Source organism: Rhineura floridana, chromosome 10, assembly GCF_030035675.1.
Source record: "Rhineura floridana isolate rRhiFlo1 chromosome 10, rRhiFlo1.hap2, whole genome shotgun sequence".
Classification (NCBI taxonomy): domain Eukaryota; kingdom Metazoa; phylum Chordata; class Lepidosauria; order Squamata; family Rhineuridae; genus Rhineura; species Rhineura floridana.
The window spans coordinates 22271402-22291531 of record NC_084489.1 but is presented as its reverse complement, the minus strand read 5'-3'; the positions used below and the strand labels follow the sequence as shown (position 1 = coordinate 22291531).

The 20130-nt window shown below is 40.7% G+C and overlaps 1 protein-coding gene across 3 annotated transcripts in view; it reads right to left on the bottom strand.

The window, feature by feature from the left end:
* Positions 1–19030, bottom strand: part of NPHP3 (nephrocystin 3) — a 51283-nt gene extending 32253 nt beyond the window's left edge. The window contains exons 1-7 of one of the 3 annotated variants that reach the window (XR_009758277.1): positions 18437–19030; positions 17417–18082; positions 16304–16429; positions 15700–15850; positions 13901–14053; positions 12086–12219; positions 4933–5093 (exon numbers count right to left, since the gene is read on the bottom strand). Coding sequence is in view for 2 of the 3 variants with exons in the window: in XM_061587931.1 (XP_061443915.1) it covers positions 4933–5093; positions 12086–12219; positions 13901–14053; positions 15700–15850; positions 16304–16429; positions 17417–17770 (1079 nt within the window). In the remaining variant the exon portion in view is untranslated. The remainder of the gene's footprint in view (positions 1–4932; positions 5094–12085; positions 12220–13900; positions 14054–15699; positions 15851–16303; positions 16430–17416; positions 18083–18436) is intronic. The other 2 variants (XM_061587931.1, XM_061587932.1) reach the window with 2 other exon arrangements.
* Positions 19031–20130: the final 1100 nt, after the last annotated feature.

Below are 20130 nucleotides of genomic sequence, written 5' to 3'. Positions count from 1 at the left end.
AAAAAATGGTTCTAATAGATTGCTTTTCAGGTATTACATTGCCTACACTTGTTTTGGTAAGGCCATGGCAGTCCTGGATCACAAAGCCCCACGTGTGAAGCCACCTTTTCTACGGCACAGGGGTGGCGGCTATTCCTGATGCACATCCTGGAGAGGGACTATTTCTGTTCCTCCTCTCCTGTAGAAGATGATCAGGCCAGAGTGGAATATGCCTTTGCAGAGCAGACAGCTAGTGGCATATGCTAATGAGTGTTTTATGATATGGTCTGCCTTGATAGCTGTCATTCATTCCCTGTACTCTGTTCCTCATCTGAATAAAAAACGTGCTACTCAGTGATTTTGGGAACATTGCATCAATCACACAGGAGTGGTAAGACCCCACTACAGAGCTCAGCATATTACCTTGTCCTGGTGCCAAGATTAAGGAGTGAGGCTATTGACCTGTGTAGCCTAAACACTGTCAGATCAGGGTTGTTTGGGTCCCCAGAGTGTTCCTACTGTGTTGAGAGGTTATAAAGAGATTTCCTCAAACTTTGCAACACTACAGGTTACCTGCACCAGTCCTCCCCCCCCCCAGTAACTGTGGAGAGGGTTAGGCTTTTCCCCTTCAGAACACACAGGGATAACGGCCCTTTGGGCAGAGATATGGCACTGTCTTCAGCTGAGGAGTTTTCCTGCCTTTTTTACTGAAGGCACTAGAATATTAGGTTCAATAGATCTGACTCTCTCCCCTGCAAGGCCTGTATAGCTAGCAGGATGTTTCCATGGGCAAAAGCAGAAGAACCTGATGGCTCCTCTAGAGGGCCACAGTGAAATAAATTCATGTTAATTACCTCATGAGCTTCATGAGAATATATCGGTTATTTCTACGGGCTGGCCCTGCAATATTTTTATTTGGAAGTATTTCCAAGAATAGCAGCACAAAGCCCTGGTATGCTATTCTTAACAGCTGCAGTCCTTAATAACTGAATGAGTAAATAATTAGATTTTCCTTATGAATTCTTCAGGAGTTTGAGGGGTCCCCTAGAGGATGACCTCATAGTTTAACATGCTGGGTAAACATAATTAACTATGATAAAATAAATTAAGATCAGTTTGTCCTTTCAAGTTTCAAGTTTTATCTTTTTCAATGGCGTAATTACTGTTCTTTTTATCAGTGTTTTAGTTTATTAGCTAAAGGAACGCCTGGAATGTGGCTCCTTCACCAGCAGGTCCCTGATCAGCTTACAAAAGTTTAAAATTCAATTTTAAAATAGTTAAAACAAATTAGCCTCTGGTAGGGCTTTAATTATCTGTACAATTTAATTCTTAGCAACTCTGCTTCTCTACCTATGCCTAGGCAGATCAGTAGTAAAACAAACATGTGCTTTAAGCTGATTTGACTTTATTCCTTCTTCGACAGGCAGTCCTGGATGATATTGAGGATGTCGTCAACAGAATTGAAAGACATGTAGATGCTTTTTTCTATATTCCCTAACTAAGTGGAAAGAAGTCTTCGAGGCCTTCTGCAACTCCTTTTTGTTCAGTTAAACTTCAGTTTCAGTTTAAAATTACTGGCACTCTGCAGGTTCTCACAGCATGGCAATATTCTGTGATTGCCTGGAGATTTGCAGTTTCCCCTAGCTGGACCAGCTTCTTTCTCTGGCTGCTTTCGAAGCATTCAGGGGATTTGGTTGCCTAAATTCTCTGGTGTCCATTAGTGATGTTCACCTCTGATCACAGGATGCTGAGCAGATTTCTTTATCCTAACATTCTGGTTGTTGCGCAAGAACTTAGCCAGAAAACGTTCTTGGATATTTATTTAAGCAGATGTCTTTATCCCAGCAGCTCAGGTACTTAGCTAAAAAATGTTCCTGGGTATTATTTCCTTTTCCTCATTGCTTAAGTATGTACATAAGAGGTGTAGTGGTTAAGGCGCTGGACTACGACTTGGGAGACCAGGGTTCGAATCCCCACATAGCTATGAAGCTCACTGGGTGACCTTGGGCCAGTCACTGCCTCTCAGCCTCATGAAAACCCTGTTCATAGGGTCGCCATAAGTCGGAATTGACTTGAAGGCAGTACACATTTTACACGTAAGAACATAGGAACATAAGAAGACCCTGTTGGATCAGGCCAGCAGCCCCTCTAGTACAGCATCCTGTTATCACAGTGTCCAATCACATGCCCATGGGAAGTCCACAAGCAGGATCTAAGTACAACAACACACTCTTCTCCTGCAGTTTCCAGTATCTGGTGTTTGGAAGCATACTGCCTCCATCTATGGAATCAAGAGAATAACCATCACGGCTAGTAGCCACTGATAGCCTTACCCTCCATGAATTTGTCTAATCCTCTTTTAAAGCCATCCAAGTTGCTGGCCATCACTGTCAGGTAACTGCATGGGACCTTCAAGACAATAGCAAAGGCAGTCAAGCAAGGGAACTCCCTTACCTTTCTGAATTCCATGGAAATGAATTGTCTTTCTCCTGTGCCAGAAGTTCCATAGGAAATTCTGATTGGCTTCTGAAGGCAATTGCTGCTGAAGCATTCCCTTCATTAAAGGATTCAGAGTTTTCTGCCAACTCTCTTCTTTTTAATTCAAGTCTCCATATGTAGGCAGTGTACTCTGATCTCTAGCTGCCTCATCAGCGCAGCTGCTTATTCTTTCAATGGGAATTTGAATGTTTCCAGTACTAGTGAGTTCTTAGCAAAGTAGTCTAGTATTTGTCAGTTTTCATGTCCCTGGTTAGGAATGTGAGGTCTTAACTGTTGATTGCAAAGGGTTGGTTCTTATACAGTAGCCTAACACTCTCCAGGCAGGTACCTTATGGATCTCTGCTCAGCACTCAACATAACTGTCAGGTCTCCTGTTCACCTTTCCACCAGTATCTCTACTGTCATAGGTAGTGGAAAAGATATGGTACGAACACACTTATAGTGTGTTCCCATTCTGGTCAAGTCAGCCATGTTTGTTGGAAATAGGTACCTTGGCAATTACTCCACCATGTTATCTTCCAGTGCATCTAACCATGCTGTCTCAAGGCCCTCTTCAGCATCCTAGCCTGCCTTGGCTGAACGTCCCAGGAGCCAGTGAACCATCCAGACCTGGTCTGGCTGAGGTTTACAGCCTGGCAATTAAGTGATGTTATTTGAAGAAGGCTGGTCTCTCATGGAACATGACTGACACAATCTCAATGTGATTGGCACCATCTTAGCATCCTATCAGCCTTTCATGAAACACATCTACAAGTTTACTTGGTGCAGTTTTGTTGCATGGTGTTCTCCAAAGACAGGTAAGCCACTTGGAGCAACTATTCCTTGATCCCTTCTGGGGTTCTCCAAGCACTACATGGCAATCACCTCTGCAGTGAGATTTTCTGAATTAAATGCCCTTTCTGTTGCCAAGCATCTTTGCGTGTTCTACATGGACATAGTGATTCTTCGTTCCTGAGGTGGACTCACTGTATATTTGCCAGCAGGAGCAGATTCTACCTACCTTTTGCCCCAACCCAGTCCATCCATAAGAAAAGGCACGGCATTCGTCAAGCATAGGTTTATATTTAACAAACAAATTTTGACAGGCTATATCACTCTTCGTGTTGGTTCATCCAAAATATATGGGTAAATGAGTGTCCTCTTCCACCCTAACTGGTTGACTTAAGGCTTGCGTTAGTTGGCCTATGAGTGTTTGCACCTCCCTGCACCTTCACATGTTATGGCCTACTCCACCAGGACTGCGGTAGCCTTAGCTGCTTTTGCTGTCAATGCTCCCTTGTCAGAGATCTGCAGGGCGGCCTCCTGGTTGTTTCCAAATAAGTTTATATCGCATTACAAAATAGATTAAGTACACTTCTGCAGAAGCCACCTTCAGCAGACGTGCTGTGGCATGTTGCCATTAATTCCTGTATTCTGGTTCGCAATTATAATTTGGTTTGCTATTCAGCCTTGGACAGCCTCCCTCCCTAATATCTGGATGCTTTGTTACATTCCATCTGATTGGCTGTTCTCCAGGGAAAAGGGATCCTTGGCCTTACCTGAACATATTTTCTCCTGGAGAACAAACCATCAGAGCCCACCCAGTTGGTGACTAAAGTGGCTGTCCAAGATGGTTATTATGCAATTGTTCTTGCTCATTTTGAATTTCTGCTGAGGAGTTTTTCTGCTCTTTGCTGTTAAGTGTTTATTGAATAAACATTGAATATTATTTTTGTTTGCATTTTCTATTTCTTCTTGAGGAAGTGGTATTATTTTCAATGTATGGTTTTTATGTTTTCCGTATTGCTTTTTGAGCTGTTTTCTTTCTTCTCTACGTGTGTACTGAGTTATCACTATTGGAGTATCCTTCAGGCCGATGGTCATGGAATGGTCTGGGATCTCACAACACTTTCCACTTCCTAAAAAAAAAAAAAAAAAGATTCCTGCCTGCGGACACTAGGTGGCAGCGTTCCCATTTGATGGTCTCCAGGAGAAAATATGTTCAGGTAAGGCCAATGCCCCTTTTATCTTTGAAGCAAAAACTACATTTAGGCTGCAATCCTGTACCCACTTACCTGGGAGTATACCCCATTAAACACATTAAGTAGAACACAATGAGTAGACATTATAGATTGTGTTCTTCGTATCCTTTCAAGGCAGAATGCTGGTGTGTAGGTTTTCAAATAAAATAAGTAAACATACTTCAATCTGAATATGCATCCTACATGACTGTCCTACTGTGGAAAGGGTCTAGCTTTGCCTTCAATATACAGCTTTATAATCAGAGTAATCTTAGTTAAATTCAGAATTTTTTTATAATTAACATATATGTTAGAAAACCTGAGGTGTTGAGACAGGTTCAGTATTTAAAAACAAATTTGTTTGAAAGGACAAGCCATATATCCAAGAACATCTTAGTAGCATTGTCCTGTTTTGCGGCTGTACTTGTCTCTTTCTGGTTAATGGTTAACTCACCTTGGCAAATTTTGATGCAGGAACAAAATGGCTAAAGAGCTTTTCTCAATTTCCCATTTTCTCACAGCCTGGAAAGAACTTTCCGTTTCTACTGGAAAACGGATTACTTGGAAGAAGTATTCCATTGTTTCACAATATTTCTGAAGTCTTGGGGAGTATTTCTGAAAGTTAACAAGAAAATGTTATGTTATGGTTTGTTATGGAAGCTGAATTACAATCCCCCAAAACAAGGCTCAGCAAGTTAAACCACTGTTAATCAGGCTCAATACAACAAACCAAGGTTAACACTAATCATGGTTAACTGTTAAAGTCTATACGTGGCCACAGATTTGCCAAGGATTACTAGTAGCAGGTCGTAGGCCTGGGACTCCTTTGACATCTTAGAGACCACCTTTCTCCCTATGTCAATTTATTTTCTCTCCAGTAAACTATAAGCAACTCTGGATAATGCCAATGGCATGCAGACACAGTCTCATTTGCTGTTCCTCAGATTTATGTTTTTACTTACAAGAATTTTGTATATGAAGATATAAGGATATTCAAACTAGTTCTCGGCCAAACAAAAAATCCACAACAACTGATCAAAGACCCAAATGAAACATTACACAAACACAAGAATAATATCCAAGATCATATCAGTTTCACACAAAGCTGAAAGTAAAAGTTTCAGATCAACCGACATAAGACCCAACAGCTCAGTGGAACAGCCATATTTTCATTACCCCACAAAAAGAAGGCAATGATAGAGTGAGACAGATCTTCTTTCAGAAGGTGTTCTACAACATTGGTGCCCACCCACTGGTGTCCACTGGTAGCAAATCCCAATAGCAGGGCTGTCAACATTGATTTCAGCACTCAGGTAGTTTCAAATTGGAGGAAGCAGTTCCCTCAAATCCCTCCAAATCGGATTTGGGAACATTTGAACTACCCTTCCTCCAAAAGGTCTGCAAATGCCCAGGAATGTTTTAAGTTAAATTTAACTATAATAAAATACTTATAGAGTTGCTGTACAATATAGCAATATCCCATTATTGTTATTATGTGCCTTCAAGTTGATTATGACTTATGGTGACCCAATGAATCAGTGACCTCCAAGAGCATCTGTTGTAAACAACCCCATTCAGATCTTGTAAGTTCAGGTCTGTTGCTTCCTTTAAGGAATCAATCCATCTCTTGTTTGGCCTTCCTCTTTTTCTACTCCCTTGTGTTTTTCCCAGCATTATTGTCTTTTCTAGCAAATCATGTCTTCTCATTATGCGTCCAAAGTATGATAACCTCAGTTTCATCAATTTAGCTTCTAGTGATAGTTCCAATTTAATTTGTTCTAACATCAATTATTTGTCTTTTTGCAGTCCATGGTATGTGCAAAGCTCTCCTCCAACACATTTCAAATGAGCTGATTTTTCTCTTATCCGCTTTTTTCACTGTCCAACTGTCACATCTATACATAGAGATCGGGAATACCATGGTCTCAATGATCCTAACTTTAGCATTCAGTGATACATCTTTGCATTTGAGGATCTTTTCTAGTCTTCTCATAGCTACCCTACCCAGTCCTAGCCCTCTTCTGATTTCTTAACTGTTGTCTCCATTTTGGTTAATGACTGTGCCAAGGTATTGATAATCCTTGACAAGTTTAACGTCCACATTGTCAGCTTTAAAGTTACATAAATCTTCCGTTGTCATTACTTTAGTCTTCTTGATGTTCAGTTGTAGCCCTGCTTTTGTGCTTTCCTCTTCAACTTTCATCAGCATTCATTTCAAATCATTACTAGCAGTATGGTATAATCTGCATATTTTATATTATTGATATTTCTCCCTCCAATTTTCACACCTCCTTCATCTTGGTCCAATCCTGCTTTCTGTATGGTATGTTCTGCATATAGATTAAACAAATAGGATGATAAAATACACCCCTGTCTCACACCCTTTCTGATTGGGAACCAGTTGGTTTCTCCACATTCTGTCCTTACAACAGAGTATAGGTTGCATATCAGGACAATCAGATGCTGTGGCACCTCCATTTCTTTAAAGCATTCCATGGTTTTTCATGATCTATACAATCAAAGGCTTTGCTGTAATCTATAAAGCACAGAGTTATTTTCTTCTGAAATTCCTTGGTCCATTCCATTATCCAACATAGGTTTGCGATATGATCTCTGGTACCTCTTCCCTTTCTAAATACAGCTTGGACGTCTGGCATTTCTCACTCCATATATGGTAAGAGGCTTTGTTGTGGAATCTTGAGCATTACTTTACTTGCATGGGATATGAAGGCAATAGTTCGATAATTACTGCATTCCCTGGGATCCCTTTTCTTTGGAATTGGGATATATATTGAACACTTCCAGTCTTTGGCCATTGTTTTATTTTCCATATTACTAACTTGTAGCAACTCTATTGGTATGCCATCTGTTCCTGGTGATTTGTTTCTTCCAAGAATTTTAAGAGAACCTTTCACCTCACATTCTAAAATTTCTGGTTCTTCATCATATTGTTCCTCCATGAATGGATCTGTAATCCTTGCATCTCTTATATATAGTTCTTCAGTGTATTGCTTCCATCTTCCTTTTATTTTATCTCTGTCAGTCAGTGTGTTCCCCTGTTGATTATTCAACATCCCTACCCTTGGTTTAAATTTCCCTTTAATTTCTTTAATCTTTTGGAATAGGGCTCTTGTTCTACCTTTTTTGTTGTCCTCTTCTATTTCTATATAATAATTATTGTAATAGTTCTCTCCCTACGTACTAGTCGCTATATTATTGCATTTAGGATTCGAACCGTGTTTCTGTCTCCTTTTGCTTTCCTTCTCTCTTTAACCATTTTAATAGTTTCTTCAGTCATCCATTGAGGACTTTCTCTCTTTTTAAGTAGAGGTATTGTCTTTTTGCATTCTTCCCTGATGTCTCTGACTTCAATCCATAGTTCTTTTGGTTCTCTACCAGCTATGTTTAAAGCCTCAAATCTGTTCTTTATTTGATCTCTATATTCTTCTGGGATGTTATTTAAATTGTATTTTGGCATTATGATTCCTTTCCTGTTCTTCTTTAGCTTTACTTTGATTTTCGATATTACCATTTCATGATCTGTACCGCAGTCTGCTCCTGGTCTTATTTTCTCAGAAAGTATGGAATTTCTCCATCTTCTTTTACCAATTGTATAATCAATTTGATTCCTATATTGACCATTTGGTGATGTCCACGTGTACAGTCATCTTTCTGGTTGCTCAAAACATGTGTTTGCAAGAAACAAATTATTGGCTGCACAGAATTCAATCAGTCTTTCTCCCGCTTCATTTCTATCTCCTAAGCCCCATTTCCCATGATTTATAGTTCTTCTCTGTTCCCTACTTTTGCATCCCAGTCCCCCATGATTATCATCACATCTTGTTTTGGTGTGTGATCAATTTCTTCCTGTACTTCTGCGTAAAATCTCTCCAATTCCTCTTCTTCTCCATTTGACGTTGGAGCATACACTTGGATGATGGTTATGTTAATAGGTTTCCCATTAAAGCTCATTGGTATCACTTGCTCAGACCTTGCATTATAGCTCCTAATTGCTTTTGCTACATCACTTTTTACTATTAAAGCAAACCCATTTCTTCTTCATTTCTCATTTACTGCATAAAATATTTTGTAGTTGCCTGACTGAAAATGTCCCATTCCCATCCATTTAATTCACTCACTCCAAGTATTGTAATGTTGATATGTTCCATTTCTTGCTTGACAATTTCTAACTTTCCCTACTTCATGCTTCTCACATTTCATGTTCCTATTGTGTGCGTCGTACAACTCCAGACTCTCCTTTCATATCTGTGCGCATCAGCCTCTGGGCTTCCATTCAGCTTTGACCCAGTGCCGTCATTAGTCAAAGCACTACTTGTACTTGTCTGTTGTTCTTCTCCAGTAGCTTGCTGAGTGCCTTCTGACCTGGGGGTCTCATCTTCCAGTACTATCACATGTTGCATTTTGGATACTTTGTTCATAGGGTTTTCATGGTAAGAGGTATTCAGAGGTGGTTTACCATTGCCTTCCTCTGAGTCTGGATGTATCTTAGTCTGGTGTCTCAGCTTTGACTATTCCGCCTTGGGTGATCCTGCTAGGAGTCTAGCGTCTCGGTCCTAGATGAGTGATATCCCATATTATTAGTAGTAGTCGTTGTCGTTGTCATCATTGTCGTATCCAGCCATTCCTCCTAAAGAAGCCCAGGGTCACAAACATATCAACAAAAACAACTGAACAACAACAAGAAGAAAAGCATTCTAAAAACAGTTTAAAATATTGTAAAACATAGTCACAATTAAAAACATTATTTCATCAATGATCTTCAGGTTGCCAGGAACAGTACTCTTGAGCCATCAAATGCCTGGGTAAACAGGAATGTTTTCAAATTCCTCTTGAAAGTCAATAGCGGTGAAGGCAGACTCACCTCACTGCGGACGGCATTCCACAAATGGGAAGCCACCACTAGAAAGGGCTGACCAGTGCCAAACAGTCTTGCCCCAGTGGTGGCACCACCAACAAGGCCTTGCCTGCTGATTTAGGTCTGAGATAGTTGATACTGGAGAAGGCTCTTTTAGATACTTGGGTCCCAAGCCATTTAGAACTTTATACGTTGGTACTAACACCTTGAATTGGGCCTGGTAACTCATTGGCAGCCATAGATGGGACAGGTAAGTAAATGAGCTGACAAGGCAGGCAAGGGTCAAGTGGATGACATTTCTCATATTTTGATCAAAACAAAACTCAAAATAAAGTTGTAATATTACAGAACCAGTTACTTAATTCCTTGTATTCTGGTGATACTGCATTGAAAGGCTGTACAGTCAAACTTTTTGCACTGAAGTTAGTCATTGTGTCTCTCTCACACACACTAGCCCATCAAGGTGTCATGAATTCAGAGAACTCCACTCTATATGACAGAAAACATTACATTATTTCAGAGCAAAGTCATATATTTAGCCTTATATTGTCTACTCCAACAGTCAGCAGTTCTCTTTTTTTTTTCAATTAATTTTTATTCCAATTTTCAAAACCAAAACAATACAAAAAGAAAACAACACAAATCAATAACTAGTACAATACAAAAAGAAATATATATATATATATATATATATATATATATATATAAAAAAGGAAGAATATTGACTTCCGATTTGTCATAGTTCAGCTATAAATCTATAATATATAACAAACCTATCTCTTAATAGATTATAAAATCACCTTCCTCCAACGGTTATCTTAGTTGGTTTCAAATCTCATTAACATCATATCATTTTAATCTTCCACAAAAAGTCAAAGAGAAGTTTCCAATCCTTGAGATATATGTCAATCAATTTTTTTTTCTAAATAAACATGTCAATTAATCCAACTCATCAAATCTACTAAGTCCAGTAATTTTAAATCGCTCTTCTGTCATTATCCATATTGGGTCCATCTTCCATCTTTACGCACCCAAAAATCTTGCTGTCATAGTCATATAATAGAAGTCTGATAGGAATTTCCTCCATCACAGATATTTTCTTGCCATCAAATCCAAACGTATCACTGAAGTATTGTTGCAAAGCCGCATCTCTGTTCCTCTTTTCCACATGATACACTAGTACATCTCTTGAAGGTTTTTCCATTGACACAAAACAGGGATTAATTCTGTTAACTTTCTCCATTTCAAGTTCCATCAAATCCTTCCAGTCCAAGAATTTTTTGGAACCGATAATATCTTTATCTCCAATCTCTTCAATTCCTTCAGGGACAGCGCTGAATTCCAAACTGTAATATTTGTCTCCAGGATCCATCACAGCCAGAAAATCCAAATCTTTTTTCATGTCCATAATTAAGCCAATCTCCATAGTTTGAACCTTGCCTTTAATTTCTCTTTCATCCTTTTTTGGTTTTCCAGATCTATCTTTATTCTCCTTTCTCATAGAATCCTGAGTTTCTTTCAGCTCCTGTCTCATTTCGTGAAATTCAATTCTCCACGCTTGTCTATTATTTCTCAGTTCTTGTTTTATTGAGTTAATCCCATTCATTATTTTCTGAAACATGTCTAAAGATAAAGTCCCTTCTTGTACATCCATGATCTTCTTAATTGTCATTCTTAAAGCCAAAGGAACAAAACTCCTTCAATTTTCAATGTCCCAAAAAAGAGCAGCTTATTTCTTTAACCAGTTACAAAGGAGTTAATCTTTCCAACAAACTAACGTCACACGCTAGACAGCCCTTATCTCTTATCTGCCCGGAAGTGTAAGAACGGCTTTAGTTCACAGCGTCGAAATAGCTAGTAGCAGACAGAATGAGCAGATTCGTCAAAAAAAAAAAGTAGATCAGAAAAAATAGTCCCAGCCATACATCAAAAAGATTTCTTATCTCTTCCAATCAGAAATCTCCCGTCCGTTGTAACCTTTAAAATGCTATTTTCCATGTCAGCTTTTTGCAATAAAAAAAAAGATAAGCTATTTATATTTTCTTCCCCCTTAGTTCCGTGAATAAAAAAAGGAAAGTCTTACCTCACCTAGGTTATCTCAATTGCTGTTACTTTGACAAATCTCTTTAGCTGTATAGATAAGAAAATGATGAATGTAGACAGGAGGATGTTTGCCTGTTAGTCCGTATAAAAAAAAACGGGTCACTTATCCAGCTGAGCTAGCATAAAAATCCTCGCTCTGTCTGAGCTGCTGGAAGACAGACAATTCTGACGAATTCCAGACTCCAACAATCAAAACAAAGCTATGTGGGAAATCTCACGTTTCTTCTTTAACCGGAAGAAATTATTCCCAGTCAGAAAAGAGCCTTCTGACTGAATTTAATCTGGATAAGTTTCATCCAAGACGGAGCTCGTCTCAGAGGCTGCACAGGCGTAGGGATCCTCCTGGGAAGTCGACCAGTCAGCAGTTCTCTACGACATCAGGCAGACCGTTTGCACAGCTATATTTTTCAATAGTCCTTGTAGTTAAACTGGAAAATGCCAACAACTGACCTAAAAATCTTATACATACAAAACACATGCTCTGTTAACTGGACTGTGCTGCCTCCACTGAAAACTGTGAACTCAAGATACAGTTTATTGTCCATGTGGAGGAATTAAATATTTTATATCAAAAGAATACAGTAAAACATACAGAATCACTAGTATGACTTGCATCCATTTTTCTCACCTGTATGAAGATGTCCACTTCTAGCTGAGTCTCCTCTGTATTGATAAGATACACCCTTACTGTATTACTCCATAGAGAGTGGGAAAACAAGGGAGTGACCTGCAACAAACTGGCAACAGCTGCATCCCAATCATCTGCAAACAGCAACAAACAAGAAAAGGCAACACACAAAAGCATTTTGTTAGCCAGTTTAATGCAAGCCCTCCTGGCTAGCTCTTTTAACAGCCATGGTGGGCAAGGATAAAGACAGCATGTAGTCGGCCTAATCCTTGAAATCCTTGTCTGCATCCTCAGGCCACAATAGCTGAAGTTGATTCCACAAACGATGACCAGATGTTATCCTGGACACCTTAACTGAACTTGCAACAACTATTGTATCACATTTGGAACATATATCAGAGATTTTGTCCTTAAAGCACTTTGCAAACACCTCCAAATGATCCAGCATTCCAGAAATCAGACTGGATTTAATCAGTCCTGTCACAACTCCAAAGTTACAACCAAGGCAGAGAAGTAGGCTCTCTTGGCTGCACTGCCACAAGGTAGATGCAATTATGTGCTCTCATCAGTGTTCAATCGTATTTGTCAAGAGACTTGTGTGGCCAGCATTCTCCCTGCCTACTTCATCATCATCGTCAAGTAACTGTCTGGAATCCATGTGACCAGTGAGGATGCTTAGAAGTGATCTCATTAATGGCCCTTTCCATCTTGCCTTTCCATAGCAAGACCAGAACTTCAACGGAAGCACCAGCAACATGACCCACTTGTGAATCTCTAACAACATGCTTATGTAGACATGCTTAGCTTACAGTCCTAAGGTATTTGGGAGGATGTTCCATGGTCTGGATCCAGAGCCCTCCCATTCTGATTTGCTCCCAGAAGAGTGGAAAGAGTACTCTAAGCCTGGAGCTGGCATACATGTTTTCCCTCCCATTGGAACCAATGGCAGACAGAACTCCATATTTTTTAAAAAAGAAAAAAAAGCCTTTTAAGGGAGGGAGGAAAGGAAGACCAGTGCTCTCTTCTCTCTCACTCACGCACACACACAGTGATTTGCCAGTGCAAATCGAGCAGGTCTTTGGATTTTGCCATTATGCCTCCCTCCCCCACTCGGTAGCATTGCTGAGTTACTGCAAAAAATGTACACTGCATGTTTTTACTACAAATTACAGGAGCTACATCAAGGACTACCACACATAATACAAAGAGTTAGTTTTCAAGATGATAATTCACACAAGTCCAGTGACAGTCAAAATATTCGCTATTTCTGGATAACTGCTACATGTTGTACTGAGCTAAGGCTGCTTGTTTCAGTCAGAGTGTGTTTTCAAAGGGTTATAAAATGTTGCTTGTTTTGAATTATGAAAATGTCATCAGTATTTCATTAAAAAGAAGGCCAGTTTGGAAGAAAAGTAGTGAATGAAAATATCCTGTTCTACTACTACATGCAAAGTGGCACAGTCTTTAAAAACAAATATCCCTTTGAAAAGCTTCACACACATGGAGAGCTTTTAAATTTAAAAAGGAGTAACTAACAATTATAACACAGCAGCACCCATTTTATGTTTGGCTGAAAGCAGAGACATGGGAGGTTATATTACTAGCTTAAACCTCCTTTGCTACTACTAGTTATCTGTAAAGAAGCTGAAATTTGTGCCAATGTGTGATGCTGACTTACAGAAACAATACTGAAACACTGATGAAAACATTAATTTTTCTGTAAGTCAGCTCTGCATTTCAGCACCAGTTTCTCTTGTAGTGTTACAACACTGCAGGATTTTGTCTGAGATCTTTTTAAATTATAATTACTCCTACCTCTGTTGACATTTGCAAATGGCCCTTCCACATCTATGGAGCTGTGTGCAAACTCTGGACCTCGAAAGGACTGTTGAAGCTGTATCATGCTGCCCATGGATGGCTCGCTCCCCAAGGCTCCACCAGTCCAATATTCAGTCTGAGCTCCAGCAGCTTAAAATAAAGCAATCATTTACTTATGTATTTATCTTCAGTTTACAGAAAGCAGCCATCTATTAGCTAGTCCTTTAGGTGACATGTAACCATTTAAGCAGCAAAACATAAATCAAAAAACAAAATATCAAATCAGATAAGATGCAACATTAGTACAAAAACATTTGTAACAACTTAAAACACAATCAAATTATTATTATGTTTGGGAGCCAAATAGCCCCAAATATCAGCTCTTCGTGGCAGAATGGGGAGGGGGGAGATTTTCAGCAGGACACTGGTGTGGGGCTCCAGTCCAAACAGGAACATTTTTTTCTTCAAAACATAAATGGTCAGTTCAAGAAGGCTTTTATAAAGCATGCTTATCATAACATATAGTTTGGCCCTGAGCTGTAAAACACTGAAGCTGCAACCCTGCGGCCCTAGGAAGAGCATCCCAGGGACCAAAGCCTCTGGATATCAAGCAGGGAAAATCTAATGTTGGACACCCTCCTCCCTGCTCCACGGAAATGTCTGCAGTGCAGGCACTACCAACATCAGAGCTCTAGCATTGGTAAGGCCAAACAGAGAGTGTATCAAGGCAGACTGGGAAACATTCTGTCCCCAAACCAGGAGCTGTCTATATCTCTCCCCTTTCCCTCCCATTGTTGTAACATGAGGGCACACATTTTTAAAAGTGGAACAGCCCGGAAATGGACACAGGAACAAAATTGTGATCCTTTGCCCTCACTTCCGCCCTGTTGACTAGAACCCAAGAGGGCGTAGGATAAGGCAGTTCAACTGCCTTTGTTTTTCACCCTACTTCCACACCAACTGCAGCCTAAGGAGACGGCTCCAAAGTAGAAATGACACAGAATTCTGTGTTTCTTTTCCTAATAAGTTGTTTTGGGATTTTTGTTTGTCTTGCAAGGTTACAGTCAGGTACAAAAGAATAGTGGCATGGATGGGACTGGTTTCCCTTTTCCCCTCCAACCATTTGTCACTTTGCAACTCCCTGCGAACTGACATCAGGCAGGCACCTTCACTGTACTCTTTCCGGTGCCTGGGTAGAATGTTTTTGTGAGCATGCCTATCTAGACATGTAGAAGTTAGATGTGCTTTAATCTGTTTTAACTTACTGTTCATTTTAATTAGTTGTTGAATTTTTTTAAATACCTGTTTTTAACTGTAATAAAACCTCCAAGCTGTCCACAAAAATAATCAAACAAAACTTTAAAATTCTCAATAAAAGATAATCAAATAGTATGTAAATCTTGTTAAAGAAATAAAAAGTCTCCCTCCCACATGCACACACACAGCTTTCTTTTTTAAAAAGTCCTAATCAAATTACAGTTAGGAATACTCTATTCTGCCTGACAACTGGGGGGCTCTCTGATCAATTTTGGTCCTAAAATATGATATGCCAAATTGAGATATCTTTACACTCAGCAGACATAATACCCAAAATAAAGAGAGAGGGAGGGTCACTGTTTAGAAAGTGACAATTTCAACTGGCTTGTTTAATGGATTCATGGGGGGGATTGTTCAGTAATTTGTTATTGTTTAAAAGTTAATTATTAAGACATTTTAAAAATCCACTAGGAATAGAAGTGAATCAATTTATACAATATTTTCATGTGATGAGCAAAAGCAGCAGATAAAATTCTTACCAGTAACTTCAGTACAGCTATCATCTGAATCTGACTCTTCAGGATCAAATACTTGGATGCCTTGAGCCTGTAGCCTTTGCAGTTTTGCCTCCAGCTCCCTCTTAGCCCTCAGTAAATCCTGAATTTCATTTTCCTTAGTTTCTCTAAAAATCTATAAAAAACTAAGATTAACTCTATGAACATAATGACTAGCCAGAATTTACACTTGCATATATATATATACCTCTTTTAAGAACCCACTTCACATTTTGTGAGAGATTTTTCATATTGGCATGAAATTAACACACCCTGGAATTTATAGAGGAAGTCTGGCATTTTCAGTCTAGTGACAAGCAACAGGACCCTAAGACCCCACTATCTGATGTGAAAGAGAGAAGGAAAATAGGTAGACAAAAATGGAAACTACAACAAATCTTGCAATGCAGAGTGGTCCTCTTGAATATTCTAGCTACCTTGCCCTCTTCCAAAATGCTCCATTTTATTCCTTCCCTCTAGTTTTCTGTTTTCCCACAATTACCAGATCCTCAACATTCAGTGGCCCGGTTCTGGTTTCATGACCATTGACACTCAGCATCTGAAATCAATGTTCGAAGGAGTGATTTACCTTGAACTGCCTCTTGACTTTGTCCCGGTCATGTTCAAATGTAGCCGCTCTCTCCATAGCTTGATATTTGGCCTCTAAAGCACTTTCTTTCTCTCGGAGTATCTTTTGATATGTTTTCTGAAGTGCCTGAAAAATACCAGTGTTATTTTTTATTTACTTATTGCATTTGTATACCGCCCCATAGCCGAAACTCTCTGGGCAGTTTACAATTAAAAACATTAAAAACAAATATACAAATTTAAAAACACATTTTTAAAAAGCAATTTGAAAACACATGCTAAAATGCCTGGGAGAAGAAGAGTCTTGACCTGGCACCAAAAAAATAACAGTGTTGGCACCAAGCGCACCTCGTCAGGAAGATCATTCTATGATTTGGGGGCCACCACTGAGAAGGCCCTCTCCCTTGTTGCCAGACTCCCAGCTTCCCGCGGAGGAGGCACCCGGAGGAGGGCCTTGGATGTTGAGCATAGTGTACGGGTGCATTCGTGTCAGGAGAGGCATTCCATCAAGTATTGTGGTCCCAAGCCGTGTAAGGCTTTATAGGTTAAAAATCGAGCTCGGAAACATACAGGCAGACAATGCAAGTGGGCCAGAATCGGTTTTATATGTTCGAACCGTCTGGTCCCTGTTACCAATCTGGACGCTGCATTGCAGTAATCTAACTTGGAGGTTACCAGAGCATGGACAACTGAAGCCAGGTTATCCCTGTCCACATAGGGGCACAGCTGGGCCACCAACCAAAGTTGGTAGAAGGCACTCCGTGCCACCGAGGCTACCTGAGCCTCAAGTGACAGAGATGGTTCTAGGAGAACCCCCAAGCGACGAACCTGCTCCTTCAGGGGGAGTGCAACCCCATCCAGAACAGTTGGACATCCACCATCCGGTCAGAAGAACCACCCACTAGCAGCATCTCAGTTTTCCCACTAGATTGAAAAATTACAGCTAGCAAGTATTTGACTGCTAACCTTTTTAAAATGCCAGAATAGAAAGAATATCAAGAAAAAGCTTTCACGCTGCTTTCCAGTTCCAAAGAGCTAGTTTTATTACATTTAGCTTTGTAATTCCATGCCTCTTTTTGCCAGTCCATGGGGCTGTCCTACCCTTCCCAGTTACCTGCAACTCTGCCCGCAGGCGCTTGTTTTCTTTGTCCAGCTTGGTCTCTTTCTTCATCATAGAGGCCACCTCATTGTTCTTGCTGATGCGGAATATCTCATATTCTTTTTTCAGACGCTCATACTCTGCCATACACTCCAGCTCTTGTACCGAAGCAGTGGATTTGAAGCTGGCACCAATCAGGCCTCCAGGCCGTGACGTACCTACACGGCGGAAGGAGCTGCGCAGAAGGCGGGCTTTGGGTTTCACCTCCACGGGGATCTCACAGGCTTCGCCACCACCTCCCTCATACGTGTCTTCAATTACCTCTCCAACAGTGCCTAATGGGTTTACCAAGGATGAAGCAGTCCCCATAGCTGAGGAAGTTGCCTCATCAACTCCGTCTCTTCTTGATGGAAGGTACTGCCTAACTCAAAGGCCACACCAGCATCCCAGGCATTTACTAGTCCTGGGTATTTATGCCAAGACCCACAACCGCAGCTTAATGCTCAGTATCAGTCCTAAAGTCTTGGATTGACCTCCCTCCTCCCATCCCAATTAGCCAAGAACTATTTAGATTGTTCTTGTCTTGCTTCAACTAGCCAGCTCTTGAGTTTTGCCACGCAGCCAGGGTTTTTCAATCCACAGTCTTTGGGGCTTTGCATCTTCTAGATATTCAACAAGGATCTATTTTAAAATTTGCACATATTTCAGTTAGCACATACAAATTAAGAATGGTACCCTACTCCAAAAAAATATTTTAAAATTATTTTTTTCTTAAACCACCTCACAACCAATTGCTGGGTTCTCCTTTTAATTTATTCTTACACCACAGAGGCAAGATCACAGCCTTGAACACCACATGATAAAGATTTCATGAATCTAGCCATAACTACCTACCACGCCCTGCTTATGAATTTACACACATTTGACAATTCTCAACTCACCCATAAACGGTCAGGGACCCTCAGCCTTTTGATTTGGTTTGATCACTGCATCGGCTGCCAGAATAGCTTAAGGATGCAATCCGTACACACTTACCTGAGAGTAAGTTCCAATGAACTCAATGGGGCAGACTGCTGGGTAGACATGTACAGGATTGCAATGTAAAAGCCGCTGAATTGCAGTCAATCTGCATTAAGGCTGCACTCCTCCTATGCAGGCTTGCTAGGGAGCGACTCCCATTGAGTGACTCCCGAATAAACACGCACACAGCCAGGCTGGAAATGACCTTAAGTACACTTTCTTAAAAAACTGAAACTCTCCTACTATCTCAAGAACAAGGCTGCCCAGGAAATAGCTCCACTCCACTTGTCTTTTTGTTCCCCATAAGAGCCTTTCCTTCCCCTTGGAAACAAAAACAAAAAGGGGGTGAGCCTCGTTCCACAAGCATATAGGAGGGGGCCCACGGAAGGTCTAGGGCGCTTCACTCCGGTCAAGTCAAAAAGGCGGGGCAGCTTTGCAACGGGAGCAGCGTCCTAAAGTTTCCTAGAGCGCCCACCGCAGAAGACAACAGCTCCGTACGAGGGCAGAAGGACGGAGTAGCCAGGCGCTTTCCGCCGCCTCCTTTGACCGACTTTTGCAGCTTAGCAGCGGCTTCCCATGAGCAGCACCAGCAACGGGAGAAGGGAGGAGGCAGTGACGTGGCAATGATGTGCCAATTTCGGCTCCTCCTTCCTGCCTGAGGCAGCCGGACAGAGGCGACCTCAGAGAAAGGCGCAATTGTGGGAAGAAAACCGAGTGGCAGCTTCTGCTTTTCCTTTGGCTCCCGCAGCTTTTTTCGTCTCTCTGCTTTCCTGCCTCTCTGAGGGTAGACTATTTTCGGAAGCTTACGGTTCAGCACTTACTAGTCTCAAAGGGGAGTATTCCCTGTTCCTTATTTGCTTGAAAGTTCAAAACACTAAAAAAGAAGAAAAGTTGACAGCTACAGCAATTTCAAGCCAAAGTTAACATGTCTCTGAACCCCAAAATATATGTTTGGGTACCCTGTATGATATATCGCTGTGATCGGGGGACTCTCCCCATCAAGAATAGCAATACATTTATGCAATCAAAATCATCAGGCTTCTGATATTTTCATAAATGCACAATGATGTCATAAAATAATAAAAATAAATAACTGGGAGTGTGCACCCCAAAATCTGTTCTGAGCCAGGACGAATCATACACCCCAAGAAATGGGAGGGTGTCCTCTATAATAATAATAATATTTTATTTACTGGTCGCCTATCTGTCCACTCTAGGCGACTTACAATAACAAAAAGCTATACATAATATACATATACAAAAACAAACCACAGTCCTAAACAATTTAAAACCAATTTCCAATTAAAACATCATAACATTAATCCTCCTTAATCCCACCAAAAAAAAAAAAAGCAGCACACAAAAAACAAACAAACACCCAGGCCACCCCAGCCTGAGATGTTACTGCTTCCCACCTGGCCCAGAGCGTCTACTGGGCACAGGGCACGGATGAGAGCATCTATGCAAAACCAAAATAGACAAAAACACGAAGGGAAAAATAAGTAACTGTGGGTGGCCACCCCAAAATCTGCTCAGGGCTAGGACAAATCATACACCTCAGGAAAGGGGAGGGTGTCCTCAGATACCAGTGCATCCCGCCTAGCCCAGAGTTTCTGCTGGGCACAGGGCACACATAGGGGCATCTATGCACTACCAAAATGGACAAAAAGAGGCAGAAAAAAATAAGTAACTGGGGGGTACCCACCCCA